General features: G+C 41.5%; 1 protein-coding gene and 1 pseudogene across 1 annotated transcript in view; one reads left to right on the top strand and one right to left on the bottom strand.

Annotated features, from left to right (window-relative positions):
• MSH3 (mutS homolog 3) overlaps positions 1-15372 on the bottom strand; it is a 200456-nt gene that overhangs the window by 184374 nt on the left and 710 nt on the right. Inside the window, 5 exon segments of the mRNA XM_021084495.1 lie at positions 872-989; positions 1438-1554; positions 3273-3479; positions 5050-5270; positions 14174-14294. Of these exon segments, the coding sequence (XP_020940154.1) occupies positions 872-989; positions 1438-1554; positions 3273-3479; positions 5050-5270; positions 14174-14294 (784 nt within the window).
• LOC110259410 lies at positions 6878-9261 on the top strand (annotated as a pseudogene).

Raw genomic sequence — 15372 nt, 5'->3', positions numbered from 1 at the left:
TTCAATCCCTGGCCTCGCTCAGTGGGTTAAGGATGGGGCATTCCCACGAGCTGCAGTGTAGGTCGAAGACCAGGCTCTGATTTTTTTTTTTTTTTTTTTTGTCTTTTTGTCTTTTGTCTTTTGTCGTAGTTACCAATAAATAACTGCTCTACATCATTTAGTTTCCACCACCACAGAGACACGGCTGCAGTGGTGCCTCTGATGAGCACAACTACTTCTTCCAGTTGTGCTCCTCAGAAGCACCACTGCAGCCGCCTCTTTGTGGCTAGGACCATTTAGTGATTTGATGTTTTCGACGTACTCATTGGAGTCTAACAGGTTAAGAACTGAAGAACCTTCCTTTTTGTGTCCCTTAAAAGATGGCTTATTTTTTGTTCCTTGCAATTTTCTAAAATGTCTGGTTAAATCTCCTAATGAAGGCTAGCATTTCTTTTTTTTTTTTTTTTTTTTGTCTTTTGTCGTTGTTGTTGTTGCTATTTCTTGGGCTGCTCCCGCGGCATATGGAGGTTCCCAGGCTAGGGGTTGAATCAGAGCTGTAGCCACCGGCCTACGCCAGAGCCACAGCAACGCGGGATCCGAGCCGCGGCTGCAACCTACACCACAGCTCACGGCAACGCCGGATCGTTAACCCACTGAGCAAGGGCGGGACCGAACCCGCAACCTCATGGTTCCTAGTCGGATTCGTTAACCACTGCGCCACAACGGGAACTCCCCAGGCTCTGATTTTGAGTTGCCATGGTTGTGGCTGTGGCTAGCTGCTGAAGCTCCAATTCAACTCTAGCCTGGGAACTTCAATACGCTGTGGGTGCAGCCCTAAGAAAAAAAAAAAAAAAAAGACCAAAAAAAAAAATTTCCTATTCAAAAAGGATATCTTCTCCAATAAGTGTAGATTTTGTATAAAGAGCAGTCAATTTCCGGGAAAAGACTGAACTTTTGTTGTCCCCAATGGCTTTTAATGCAGCTGTTTCAGTTTGTTTCACAACTCCCACCTTCAACAAAAGTAAGAAATACTGCATATCAAATCTGATGGAAAATTTGTTAAGAAAACATATTTTAAAAGGTTAATTCTAAAACATATATAATAAACAAATACTATAATAAATACTATTTGTGTAGAGTTTAAGTAGTAAGTACCACATATAACCTTACTATTTACACAAATAACCTATTTGCGTATAAACTGATTCACAATGCAAGAAGTCTGGGTAAATCACTAAGAAACACTCTATCAAAGAGTTAAAAAAAAGTTTGACCTTAAACATCTAATATGTGAAAAATAATATGTCATGAAGATATAATGTTAATAATTGTTATGAACTTTAATTTCTCTAAAATGCCAAATTCCAAAACTAATCACAGCCCCACCACCTTAGAAATGGTTCCCTCTTGGGAAGAGACTCCAATCCCTTTTTTCCACAAGTTGATGCCAAAGCTGACCTTATATCCCTTGGCCACTAGGCGGCGCACATGAACAAACAGTCGGTGTGTCGGTATGCTTGCAGTCATAAAGTTGTGATCTAAATGGCAATAGATATTGAGCTCCCGGGCTGCAATCTAAAAAATTGAGAAAGAAAATATCAATAAAGGTCTATTCCAAGGTTCCCCGTGTGGTGGTGTTTCATTTTGTTAAAAATCCATCAAGGTATAAGTTTAGGATTTGTGCACTTCTCTGTGTGGAACATCAATAAAACGTTTAAAAGTCATTCCCTGTGTAAAAGCCTATTATTTAATCTTTTTTAACACTGTCCATGGACAAACCTCAAGGCCAACATCTTTATCTATAAATGACTCAGAAAAATATGACAGGCCTGCTTTTATGTCCTTAGATCTATCAAACCCTTAAAGTGCTGAGCTTTCCCCGCACAATACAGGCCGTATGAGACCGTAATGGAAGAAGAATTTGTTGTTTGGCATTTGCAAAGGACTAAAAATTAGGAGATATTACAGAGTATACATAAATCATGAACCTGACAGAGGGCACCTTTGAGGGATTGAGACCAGACTTGCTCCAATGTTGTCTGGTTAGCTAATTAATGACACCCGAGTGACAGAAATGCAGAATCAGGCAGCACCACCTGGCACCCTGCTTTTTTCTAAAAAGCACCATGGCTCAGATATTACCCACTAAGCCATGGAACTGGAATCAACCCCACACCACCAACCTCTGAGCTGTATTAGTTCATCACAGCAAGGCAAGAAAACATCAGTTTTTACTGCAGTCAAGGCAGGCTTTAGCACTCAACCTAGAGCAGGGCAGAGAACAGGGTCTCCTTTCACCCCTTCACCTATAGGAGGCCAACCATGCCATTCCTGTCCTCAGGAAACATGCAGATGCTGTTTCAAAGTCTAATTTCATGACACGGAAGATAGCATAATGGCAGGTGAACTAGAGAACACAACTTCCCTGCCACAGGGTTCAGGAAACTGGAAGAAAGTTGGCCAAGTCTTCATTTCCCAGTCATGAGATGGCAGATGTGCCACCTCATCACCCTTTAATGATGTGTATGACCCAACCCGGCCTAAAACCAAGGGATCATCATTATTCCAATAGAGCGTCATCAGCAACACCTGCCCTAAGCTTGCCCTTAAATGCTCAGATTCACTGTTAACCTTACCTTAGGCTGACACCAAATACCCTAGCTTAAATACAAACCCATCTTAGACTAAGATAGCAAGACAACTGATATACAGAGAACTGTAAGACTTCAAACACCTGTTAGTGGCTGGCAGAGTTAATACGCTTTTTCCACTGAGATTTCACTATGTTCTTGGCTATGAAAATTCAAAAATTAAGGGTAAACAGGAACTTATGCATATCTCAAAATTTTTATCTTGCTTGAGTCCTCTAAGAATACCCACATAATCACGGTTCATTCACTAAAGGATTCATCCAATCACCTTTCCATGGATGAAAGTACCGGGGCAGCACCATGGAGCATAAGCACTAACATTTCAATAGAGACCCTTCATCTCCTAACCCATCAAGTTTGCTTCTGTTTATATTTAGCTTTTACTTTAAAGGAAATTATTATTTTTGGCCCTGCCTGTGGCATATGGAAGTTCCTGGGCCAGGGATCTAACCCACGCCGCAGCAGTGACCCAAGTCACTGAAGTGACAGTGCCGGATTCTTAATGCTCTGTGACACAAGGGAACACCTAAATGAAAGTATTTTTAAAGGTACTGATCATATCAGCTTTTTCATAAGGTCAGAAAATAAAATATTTAAGGCTGAACAAGAAAACATGAAATAGTGTCTGAGAAAACAACTTACCTCTGCATCTTCCCCAAAGAATCTATACTTATAGCCACATTCCACACACAAAATTGCATCTTTCTGCTGCTGTTTCATTTCTAAGTATTGTAACTCTAAGGGGGTATAGACGCTTTTGGTCCGTTTGTTAGATGGTTTAGAATCAGAAGTTTTCTGGGAGTTTTCAGAACTCCTCTGTGATGATCCACAATGACCGAGTGCCTTGTCCTAGCAACAAAAAGACTTTTATAGTTTCAAAAGTAATCATCATAATAACAGTTCTAGAGAGAAATAGAGGAAATTTGGGGAAAAAAATTGCAGCAAAGCTAATAGTTAGTGAATCCGAGTGAAAGTTTTTACAAGGGTATATAGTATATTCAGTATGTTCTTATAGGGCTTGGAATTTTTTCAAAGTGAACAACTTTTTAAAAAAGAGCCAATGGGAGTTCCCATCATGGCTCAGTGGTTAATGAACCTGACTAGTATCCATGAAGACATGGGCTCCATTCCTGGCTTTGTTCAGTGGGTTAGCTGTGAGTGTAGGTAGCAAATGCAGCTCGAATCCCACGTTGCTGTGGCTGTGGCACAGGCCAGCAGCTCTGTTCCCCTAGCCTGGGAACTTCCATATTCTGCGGATGTGGCACTTAAAAAAAAAAAAAAAAAGCCAAACTATTGTATATTTAAGCAAATTTTGACAACCTAAATTATAAAAGTTTCACATCTTTTTAAATTGGATTTCATTACACCAATTATAATTAACGAGTTTCTTTTCATCATTTATTCCCAGACATATAAGGCACAAAAAGTCAGTAGGCTTGACTCTGTCTCTCTCTCAGCAGGAAGGCAAAACCATTTTCAATAAGCATGCCAGCAGCTAAAGCTGCACTTCATGTTTAAATTTCCAAGCACAGCCTAAAAGACAGGATATTCCATAATCTTTACTCAAGAAAAGAACCACAATTTGTTAAAGAGATGTGAGAAAGAGCTTTGGATTGTCCCCACTGTGGTAGAGTGGAAAATGAGTCCAACTAGTAACCATGAGGTTGCAAGTTCGATCCCTGGCCTTGATCAGCGGGTTAAGGATCTGGCATTGCAGTTGAGCTGTGGTGTAGGTCACAGACACGGCTTGGATCTGGCGTTGCTGTGGCTGTGGTGTACGCCGGCAGCTGAAGCTCCGATTCAACCCCTAGCCTGAGAACTTCCATATGCTGCAGGAGTGGCCCTAAAAAGCAAAGAAAAAAAAAAGTAAAATAAAGCTGGGTTGAGAACCACTCTTCTGAACTGTAGATTGCAATGATGGATGAAGAGTTAAATTTCCTGATTTCACAAAAGTGAAAAACACTAATAATCACAAAACAGTGGAAAATCTAAGAAACCCATATACCTTGGGTTTACCTTTGAATTTACATCCATCTGAAAACTTCAAAACATCTCTATAAGTTACCTTACCCACCATGATTTTCCAGAATAATCACGGAAACTAAGGACTATAAGAAACTGTACTTATATTAATTATCAATAAAGAATCCCCCCAAGTCAGTGGTGCCTAATCCAGGCTGTTCATTAGAATCAGCTGGGAGACTTTTTTGTTTTGGGTTTTTTAATATAACAATCCATCCTCCTTCATACACAGTCAATCAAAATCTCCAGGAGTTAAAAAAAAAACCTACCCCAGCTAATTTGGATGATGAGCCAGGGTCCGAGAACCACTGCCCTGAGTGAACTCATAGAACCTAGGGGCACTGCAGAACCGACAGTTCTGGGTAACCGAGTATTTACCTATACAACAGTGACACACCTTCTGACTAGTTTGAGATTTGGAAACTTCAGAAGAAACTGCATTCTTGGCACGGAGAAGATCGATATCATCAAAATCAGTACATTTCGGCAGAACTGCAAACCGCTCCCGAAGAGGCTCTGTTCGGACTCTGTTTTGAAGAGGGGCAGAATCGCAGCAGAATTCTTTCAGTTTTTCCAGAGACTTTAAAACTGTCCTGGTCCTCTGATGTTTCTTTGGTTCTTAGCAAATCAGAAGAAAACACAACAATACATTCTGTCTCATTATGTCGATTCATAAATAGCATGGGATTTTTAAAAAGGGAGCTTCTCAGAGTGTCTTGGTGGCTCAGTGGGTTAAGGATCCAGCGTTGTCACTGCTGTGGCTCGAGCCACTGCTGCGGTGTGGGTTTGATCCCTGACCCAGGAATTTGCACATGCATGACTTAGGCGAGGCCAAAAAAAGGATGGGGAGGGCTTCTCACTAAAGCAATGCATCTAACTAAAGTGTGATAAGGAAATAAACTCTGGGTTCAGAGTGAAGACGGCATACGGAAATATACATCTAATTTCACTTGGTCCTGGAACTCCATTAAGAATTATAATAGGGCAGAGAGAAGAGGCGCGGTGACAATTTCAAATGAAATATCTGAAGTTAGAAGGAAAATGGATGAGCAATAACCAACTGAGCATACCAGAAAACTAAATCCAAAGTCAGAAGTAAAGAAAACCAAGAACCGGAGTTCCCATAGTGGCTCAGTGGTTAATGAATCTGACTAGGAACCATGAGGTTGCGGGTTCGATCCCTGGCCTTGCTCAGTGGGTTGAGGATCCGGCGTTGCCGTGAGCTGTGGTGTAGGTTGCAGACGCAGCTCGGATCCTGTGTTGCTGTGGCTCTGGCAGAGGCCCGCAGCTGTGGCTCCTATTGGAGCCCTAGCCTGGGAACCTCCATATGCCACGGGAGCAGACCAAGAAATGGTAAAAGGATAAAAAAAAAGAAAGAAAAGAAAAGAAAACCAAGAACCTATTGACAATACAAAAGGCTATTAAATGGCTCACGAATCAGGGCACCAGTAGCTCTGGAAATGGAAAAAAGGGAGGCTCTAAGATAAAGTGTATTGGTTCAAAAACAATTTAATCCTTATATTCCCACCCCACTCCAAGCTCAAGGGCTTCCTCCTTCTTCCACTTCAGAAGAAGACTGGGGATTTCTCTAGAAAAGGCAAAAGAAGCACAGGTGAGATGCAGCACTGTGCCTAAGGCAGAAAAATAATGGGAAAATAGGCTTTCTGGAGGCTGAGAAACGAGCCTCTTCTCACCAGTTCTCAGAACACAGGCAGCCAGAGCTCTCTCTCCAGGCAGGAGCTATGAAGACTCTGGACTGGAGAAACTGACCAGCTTCATGGGAAAGACGTAAAGATACTGACCTCAACCTCATGGTTCCTAGTTGATTTTGTTTTGTTTTTGTCTCATTTCCAGGAATTCACCAAGGAGACCAAATCACCAGCCCCAGGACACCTGCTTTCCTGCCTCCACAGCTTTGCCCAAGAGAGTCTTTATCCCCGGAATGCCCTTGCCCCCAATTTCTACATGTCGAGTCGTATTCATTTCATCAAGACCCATCTCAAGACTACTTTTTGCTTCAACTGCTAATTCTCCCAGTTTTAAATCATCTTTTCGAGTTCTTGTTGTGGCTTAATGGTAACAAACCCCATGAGAATCCCTGAGGACTCAGGTTTGATGCATGGCCCTGCTCAGTGGGTTAAGGATCTGGTGTTGCCGTGAGCTGTGGTATAGGTTGGGGATGTAGCTAGGATCCCGTGTGGCTGTGGCGTAGGTCAGTGGCTACAGCTCCAATTCGATCCCTAGCCTGGGAAATTCCATATGCCACACATGAGGCCCTAAAAAGACAAAACAAAACAAAAAGACAAAAAAAAATAATAATCTTTTCTTTCTCTAAATTCCTATAACAAGGTCACATCTCTCTATAGCACTTACCACTCTCTGTCAATCAGCAGTTATTAATAAGCAAACAATGCATTAAAAAAGGGAAACTATCACATATACACCAGAATACATTATTTTTCCCCTTGGAGCAATTCTATTGGGTAGTTACTACTGAATATAAAGAAACCAGGACTGCATTTGTCATCTTTTATCCTTCCTATATCCACAAAAACACTCTGTGAGCAACAGCTGTGTTTCATTCATTTCTAAAAGTTTAAATCTTTTTATATTTACATTTAAACCTCTTTTTAGATGTATACTTTATCCAGTCTCCCATAAATCTTGTAGCTAGAAAAGTGTATATATGAAATCTCTTTTCATGTATATATATATTCACCTTATTTACTATAACTTTCACTTTTCAGGATAACTATTTGAATCACCCTTTAAAAGTGTACTATAAATTTTTATATTATATAAAGATTTCCCTCCCATCAATACAAAAAAAAAAGTTTCCCGGGATAAGGGTGGGCTATAAGTCTTAGAATTACACTCATACAAAAAAATAATAATAATATCTAAAACTGAAGTGTTTAAAAACTGAGGTGAGGGAGCCAAGGACTCTTTCAGCTAGTGAATACTTCCCTCTTTTCTTCTCGTGAGTTATTTAAGTAAACAATAAAGTTCATATTTCAAAATATTCCATGTCTACAGCCTTATTTCCACAAACTTCAGGGTTTGCTTGGCTGGATCGGCAGCCAGGATTTAGTGTGATGTAGTGAGACCCTCAATGGCTAATAATCTCACGCCCTTCTTCTCACCACGCTTCCCACTCCACCACCCTCCTCTCAGCACTGCCAAGGAAGATTCTGCCATGAAGCCATCATGGGACGTTCCAGTGTGGCACAGTGGGTTAAGGATCCGGTGTTCTCTTTCTTTTTTTTTTTTTTTTAATTAGTTAATGGTTTCTTTTTCTTTTTTCTTTTCTTTTTTATTACTCAAATGAATTTATCACATTTGTAGTTGTATAATGATCATAACAATCTAATTTCACAGGAAGGATCCAGTGTTCTCTTTCATAACGGCCACCGACATGCCATCCAGACTAAGGAAGACCCAGAAACTTCAGGTCCACATGAGCCACGGCCGCATCAGCAAACACCAGAAGCACCCAGGAGGCCGGGGGCAATGAGGGTGGCCTGCATCAGCACAGGATCAACTTTGACAAATGATTCTTTGGGAAAGCTGGAATGAGGCAATACCACTTAAAGAGGAACCAGAGCATCTGCCCAAGTGTCAACCTTGATAAACGTGGACCTTGGTCAGCAAGCAGACACGGGTAAATGCTGCAAAAAACAAGACTGGAGATGCTCCTATCATTGACGTGGTGTGATTGTGTTACTACAAAGTTCTGGGGAAGGAAAAGCTCCCAAAGCAGCCCGTCATCGTGAAAGCCAAATTTTTCAGCAGAGGAGCTGAAGAGAAGATTAAGGGGTGTGGTGGGGCCTGTGTCCTGGTAGCTTGAAACCACGTGGCAGGAAATTCATTCAATGTTGACATGTGCTTTTCAAAAAAAAAAAGGATCCAGTGTTGCTACAGCTGTGGCACAGATTGCAACTGCAGCATGTGTTCAACCCCTGGCCTGAGAACTTCCATATGCCATGGATGTGGTAAAAAAAAATGAGAATAAATAAAATAAAACATACCAAACCATTATAATTCCTGAACTATAAAACACATTAAGAGAAAGAACTGGTACACAAGAAATTACCCAGAGTTACAGGGGTTTTTTGTTTATTTGTTTTTGTCTAATTTCCATATGCACCCGTGGCATATGCAAGTTCCCCAAAGTTAGTTTTTTCTTAATGCTCCTAGGATCATCTATCTTGAGTCTTCTAAAAAAAACCAGGGGGAACCATGAATATGTTATTGGTGGGAAGAATGACGCTTACCTAGGGAAGCCAAAATCTTTCATTGCCTTCCTCACAGATACCCAAGAGAAATTTTAACACCGCATAAGGCCCTCAAGGTAAAAAATTACATTGGAAGCCTTCTGAAGTGAAAAGCCTCCAAGAGCTAGGAAACCCTCAGGCCTGAGAGACACAGACAGAGGTCCAGTCCTTCCACTGGGCCTTGAGGAAGACTGTAACCACTGCGGAAAACCGAGCTCTTGGAAAATTGAGTACTATGAAAATTAAAGGAGAAAGCTCACTAAAATGGAGGTGGGAGGCCAGAAGGGAGAGCTCTCCTGCTCGTACCACCCAAAGTCAACACAGACGCCAAAGGAAGAGACATACCAAGCACCTCCTGCAGCGAGTGACATTGCTTTCCCACACCAGCAGGAGACAGGAAGATGTTCTCCTTGCCTGGCAACAGTGCAACCAAGAGAGACTGTCACAACTCAGTCAAAAAAACTTGGGAAGTCCCAGTTTCCTCCAACAGACTTTCTGTCCACAGACTTTTATAAAAGCCCCACCCAACACTCTCTTCTCTTCTATAAAATTTCCTCTCCTTTGCCCTGCCCAACTTGTGTGTGGTTTGCCACAGCTGCATGTCATGAAGGGCAGTTCTTGACTACTCCCAAATGAATTCATTTAGCTGGTAAAATAACTGGCTGGTCTATTATTTTTGGTTAACAGTACCCAAATAAGCCTTAGCAACCCCATATTATACTTAATATAGTCCTATACTTTTTTTTAGGCTGCACTCTCAGCATATGGAGGTTCCCAGGCTAGGGGTCCAATCGGAGCTATAGCTGCCGGCCTACACCACAGCCACAGCACTGTAGGATCCAAGCCGCATTTTCGACCTACACCACAGCTCACGGCAATGCCGGATCCCCAACCCACTGAGCGAGGCCAGGGATGGAACCCGAATCCTCATGGATACAAGTCAGATTTGTTCCACTGCACCACGACAGGAACTCCCTATTCCTATACTTAAAACCTTATATTATTTCCATTTCTGAAGATGCAATGAAATGAATTATCAAATTGCCACAACATGAGATTAAGACTTGGTAGCATTATCACTAATGACTCTGAGCCCTTAAGAGGATATAACCTAGAAACAAGGCCACCAGATGCTGTCCCAACATGTTAAACAGATGGAAAATCCCTTGTTAAAAATCTTTCACCAAAATTAACTTCGCTGTTTAAGATTTAATATTTTGTGTATCATAAAATGCAAATACAGAATAGTTTTTTCCTCTCCTCTCTTTTGAGGCATTCCCCTCTAGGCCTAAGTTATAAGGGATCAAGGAGGTAGGAGAATTACATTTTAAATAAAGAATTTTATTTATTTTTATTTTTATTTTTGTGCCATGCCTATGGCATGTGAAGTTTCCAGGCCAGGGACTGAGCCTGCACCACAGCAGTCACCCAAAGCATTGCAGGGACAATGCTGGATCCTTAACCCACTACTCCATAAGAGAACTCCTAAATAAAGAATTTTAATCTAGAAGGATGCATGGAGTAGATGCTGAAGTGTCACCATAAACAGATTTAATTTTTTTTTTTTTTTGGTCTTTTTGTCTTCTTAGGGCCAAACTCGCAGCAAATGGAGGTTCCCAGGCTAGGAGTCTAATCAGAGCTATAACTGCTGGCCTGTGCCACAAAAGTCACAGCAATGCAGGATCTGAGCCGCATCTGCAACCTACACCACAGCTCATGGTAACACCGGATCCTTAACCCACTGAGCAAGGCCACGGATCAAACCCGCAACCTCATGGTTCCTAGTCGGAGTCGTTTCTGCTGCGCCACAACAGGAACTCCCTATTTTTAAAAATCTGTTTCGTAACCTGTTTTACAGATAAAATAATCTATCATGTTAAAGAAAAAAAAAAAAAAGAAACACCTTTGGCTATTAAAAACATATTTTAAGTTGGTTGCACTAAACACAATGTTCAAGCAAAACTAGTCTACACTGAAATCAGGATAGTGGTTATCCTTACTGTGGGGAGGAGAGGTTGTCAGTCAAGAGAGCACAGGAGATTTCTGGGGGTCTTAGCAATATAGCTTCTTGATCTAAGCGATGGTTACATAGGTGACTCAATGTGTGAAAATTTATCAGGCTTATGATTCTCTATACAAGTTAAACATCTACAAAGAACTGAAAACAACAAATCAGTGTCTACAGATCCCAGGTTCTCAAAAATTGTTTGGGGAGTTCCCACTGTGGTACAATGGGTTAGGAATACAACTGCAGTGGCTTGGGTGGCTGTGGAGACATGGGTTCAATAACTTCCACATGCCACGGGTGCAGCCATTAAAAAAAAAAAAATATATATATATATATATAGTATAGACAATGAATATTTGAGGGAAAAAAGGAACTCAGGCAGATCCACATGATGGGATATCACTCAACAATAAAAAGGAATGACATGGAGTACTAAAAATCAGACAGAAAGTAAAATGGTTATTGCCAAGGACTGGGGGAGGGAAAATGGAGAGCTATATTTAATGGCTATAGAGTTTCAATTTTACAAGATGAAAAAAAGACTTCTAGAAATGGATGGGGGTGATGGTTGTACAACATTATGAATGTAATTAATACCACTGAAATATACACTTAAAAATGGTTACAATGGTAGAATTTACATTATATATATATATGTATTACCATAATAAAAAAAAAATCGAAAAAAAATTTAAGGAGTTCCCTTTGCGGCACAGCAAAACAAATCTGACTAGTATCCATGATGCTGCAGGTTCAATCCCTGGCCTTGCTCAGTGCGTCAGGCACCGGGTGTTGCCATGAGCTATGGTGTAGGTCACAGACATGATTTGGGTACCATGTTGCTGTGGCTGTGGCACAGGCCAACAGCTGCAGCTCCAACTGGACCCCTGCCTGGGAACTTTCATATACTATGGGTGGGGCCCTAAAAAGCCAAAGGAAAAAATCTTTTTTTAAAGAGAGGAGGTACTGCTACATGCTACAACATGGATGAACCTTGGAAACATTATGCTAAGAGAAAGAAACCAGACAAAAAGGCCACATATCGTATGATTCTATTTATGTGAAAGGTTCAGAATAGGCAAATCTCTAGACAGAAAATAGATTCACCTTTGCTTAGGTCTGGGCAGGGTGGGGGGGTACATTGGGGGAAAATAGGAAGTGAGTGCTAATAGGTACTGAGGTCCTTTCCGGATGATGAAAATGTTCTAAAACTGACTTTAATGAGGGTTGCGCACTTCAGTGAATATATGAAAAGTCGTTGAATTGCACATGCTAAATGGGTAAATTATATCACATGTGGTTATACCTTAATGATTCTGTTACTTAAAAAAAAAAAAATTGAGGTAGAGCAATCATCCAGTTTTGACTGGTGAATGCCCCTCTTTCTCCTTTCTGAGTGTGGATTTTTAACAAGTAGCAAAGGTTTTATTTCAAAACACTTCAAGTCTGTCACCCCGTTTCCACCTCGGCTCTCCTGGGTGCCTGGGTAAGTTAGTGGGTAATGTGGTAACCCTCCATTCTCACCTACTGCCTCCCTCTTCTATAAAAGGTAGATAACAAGGGTTGTTGGGAAGAATAAAGAACTACAAAAAGCGGGGAGTTCCCGTCATGGCGCAGTGGTTAATGAATCCGACTAGGTTGCGGGTTCGGTCCCTGCCCTTGCTCAGTGGGTTAACGGTCCGGCGTTGCCTTGAACTGTGGTGTAGGTTGCAGATGCGGCTCGGATCCTGCGTTGCTGTGGCTCTGGCGTAGGCCGGTGGCTACAGCTCCGATTCGACCCCTAGCCTGGGAACCTCCATATGCCGCGGGAGCGGCCCAAAGAAATAGCAAAAAAAAAAAAAGAAGAAGAACTACAAAAAGCCTCTACAACAATGGCTGGTAAACAATGGGTGCTCATTAATGGCTTGGAGAATTTACTGAAAAACTGAATAGATCAGGTAAAGAAACAGGTACTGCAGATACTCGATACAGAGTAATGAAGCAAAAAAACGTAGAAAATGCCAACATTAGCACATGGCAGATGTGTCAAGTCATGCATCTTATCACAGTCCTTTCAGGTAGGACCGGGGAAAGGGTATCATCAGATTTATCCTTCTCTGAAGCCACGTGTCTCCATTCCCATAGTTATTTCATACTAAGGCTTTCATGCTGACCCTAAATCCAAATTTTGCCTTTTGAGGAAGGACAGATATCTTACATCCCTGATCCACTGAATCATTTTCTTTGGTATCATTTTCTTTACCTAATTCTCTGGGGATAATGAAGAAAGGAGCATTTTCTTTCCTCCCTTATCACAAATTGTCTAAGGCCGAAAACAAGAGGAAAATCTGCTCAACCATCTGTATCCAACACCTCCTCTAGACAAGAGCTCAGAAACGGCGGTTTTATCCAAAACCTTTTAGCATACAGAAAAGGCAGCTCCATGATTTAAAAAAGGACAGGATATGTCCTGACATTGAAAATTGTTCAGGAGTTCCCACCGTGGCTCAGTGGAAACGAAATCTGACTAGCATCCATGAGGACTCGGGTTTGACCCCTGGCCTCGCTCAGTGGGTTAAGGATCCAGTGTTGCTGTAAGCTGTGGTGTAGGTCACAGATGCGGCTCAGATCCGACCTTGCTATGGCTATGGTGTAGGCCAGTGGCTGCAGCTCCAATTCAACCCCTAGCCTGGGAACCTCCATTTGCCACAGACACAGCCCTAAAAAGACACAAAAAGTAAAAAGAAAATTTTTCAAAATGGTCTAAGTGGGAAAAAATAATTGCAAAGTAATATATACAGTATAATACAATTTATAAAATGTTAACTAATTTCTGGGTCTATATGTAGACATACAGATGTGAATAAACAGAAAAACCTGGAAGAATGTACAGCACCCCCCAAAATTTCAGTAGGCTTTACTAAAAGGGAGGGATTGTGAATGTCTACCGTCTACATTTCTGTACTGTTTGTAGTTTTTATAACAAGAATGTTTTACTTTCATAATCAAAACAGAAATTAGCTTGAGGGAAAACTGGGAGAACTACAGCCCAACTGCAGAAATCCAGCTCTTACCTCCACTCCCCAACCCCCTACCTTCACCACCACTTATGAAGGGGCCACTCGACACAAGCACAGTGGAGACCTTTCTCCACAAAGCAAAACATGGTTCAATTCTCCAATACCTTCCTCTGCCCTCGGAAGAATGCAAGCGTATCATAGCCATGCTGGTGAATGAAGAGAAACTGCCGCAGAGCTCACCAGGGTTCTCGGACATCACTGAATCACTTCTTCCTTCCTTTTCTTGGGCTTTCTTTGCCTTCTTTTTAACAGGCTCATCATTCTCGAGGGGTCTCTTTTTACTTCTGTCAATGTCTGCAGCCTATGTTAGAAAAAGACCTGTTATCTCTAATCTCAAAACTTGGATGTATGCAAAATAACTTAAACCTTACTTCTCAATGACAGCAAGGTCCTTGCCATCCACTATCACACAATCATCTACTTAGAGCTAGGAATTAATTGTTTTTACCATCATCAGAGACAGGGTGGAGAAAGGCAGGTCAGGAATCGGGGCACATCAAGCCCTGCTAGAATTAGAATCAAGGCTGCTACTTGAGTTTTCTTCATTCCATCAGCCTTCCCCATCTCAGATTATGAATCACCCTACTTACATATATTAGGTAAAATACCTTTAAGAAGAAAACTAAAATTTAGAAAAAATGAATCTAGATAATGAAAGAACAGTATCATTTTGGAATGTTGATAATTTCACAGTTTTATGTTCAGACTTGGCTGACATTCACCACTGAGGATGCCACAAGATTATGGACTATATGCTGGTAGAAATCCTGCCAAAGACTTAAGTCCCTCACCAAACAGCCTCTAGATGGGAGGCATAAAATAAATTCTTGGTGAATTCATGAAAACGTAGACTATGGTCAAAAAAACAAGGACAGGAGAGGGGCAATCACTCTCCTGAAGAAAAATAAAGGGAACAAGACTTTGAAGCAGCCAAACCATCACGGTCTTAAAACTGGGAGGGTGCCTAAAAGCCAATCTGCAATCCCCTTCAACATTCAGTTTAAGAAATGCTGTACCAGGGAGCCCCAGGGAGGGTTCACCCTTAGGCCTTCCCCCTGTGGCAGTGTCCCTGGTTTAACAAGAAAAAAAAAATCGTTGCTGTGGCTGTGGCGTAGGCCAGTGGCTACAGCTCCAATTAGACCCCTAGCCTGAGAACCTCCATACGCCGAGGGAGCGGCCCTAGAAATGGCAAAAAGACAAAAAAAAAAAACAGAAACCTACTTATTTTACTCAGTGGAAGGGTGGCGAGCAACAGGAAGAATCCAACGACTAACCATCACACCTGCGCCATATTAAGAAACTTTATCCACCCAAACTGTTTTATCAGACTTTATCATCTGAACTACAAGGAGTGCAGTCACGGGGGAAATGCACAATAT

Source organism: Sus scrofa, chromosome 2, assembly GCF_000003025.6.
Source record: "Sus scrofa isolate TJ Tabasco breed Duroc chromosome 2, Sscrofa11.1, whole genome shotgun sequence".
Lineage (NCBI taxonomy): Eukaryota > Metazoa > Chordata > Mammalia > Artiodactyla > Suidae > Sus > Sus scrofa.
Note: the sequence above shows the minus strand (reverse complement) of the source record. Positions and strands in the feature narration are given on the sequence as shown.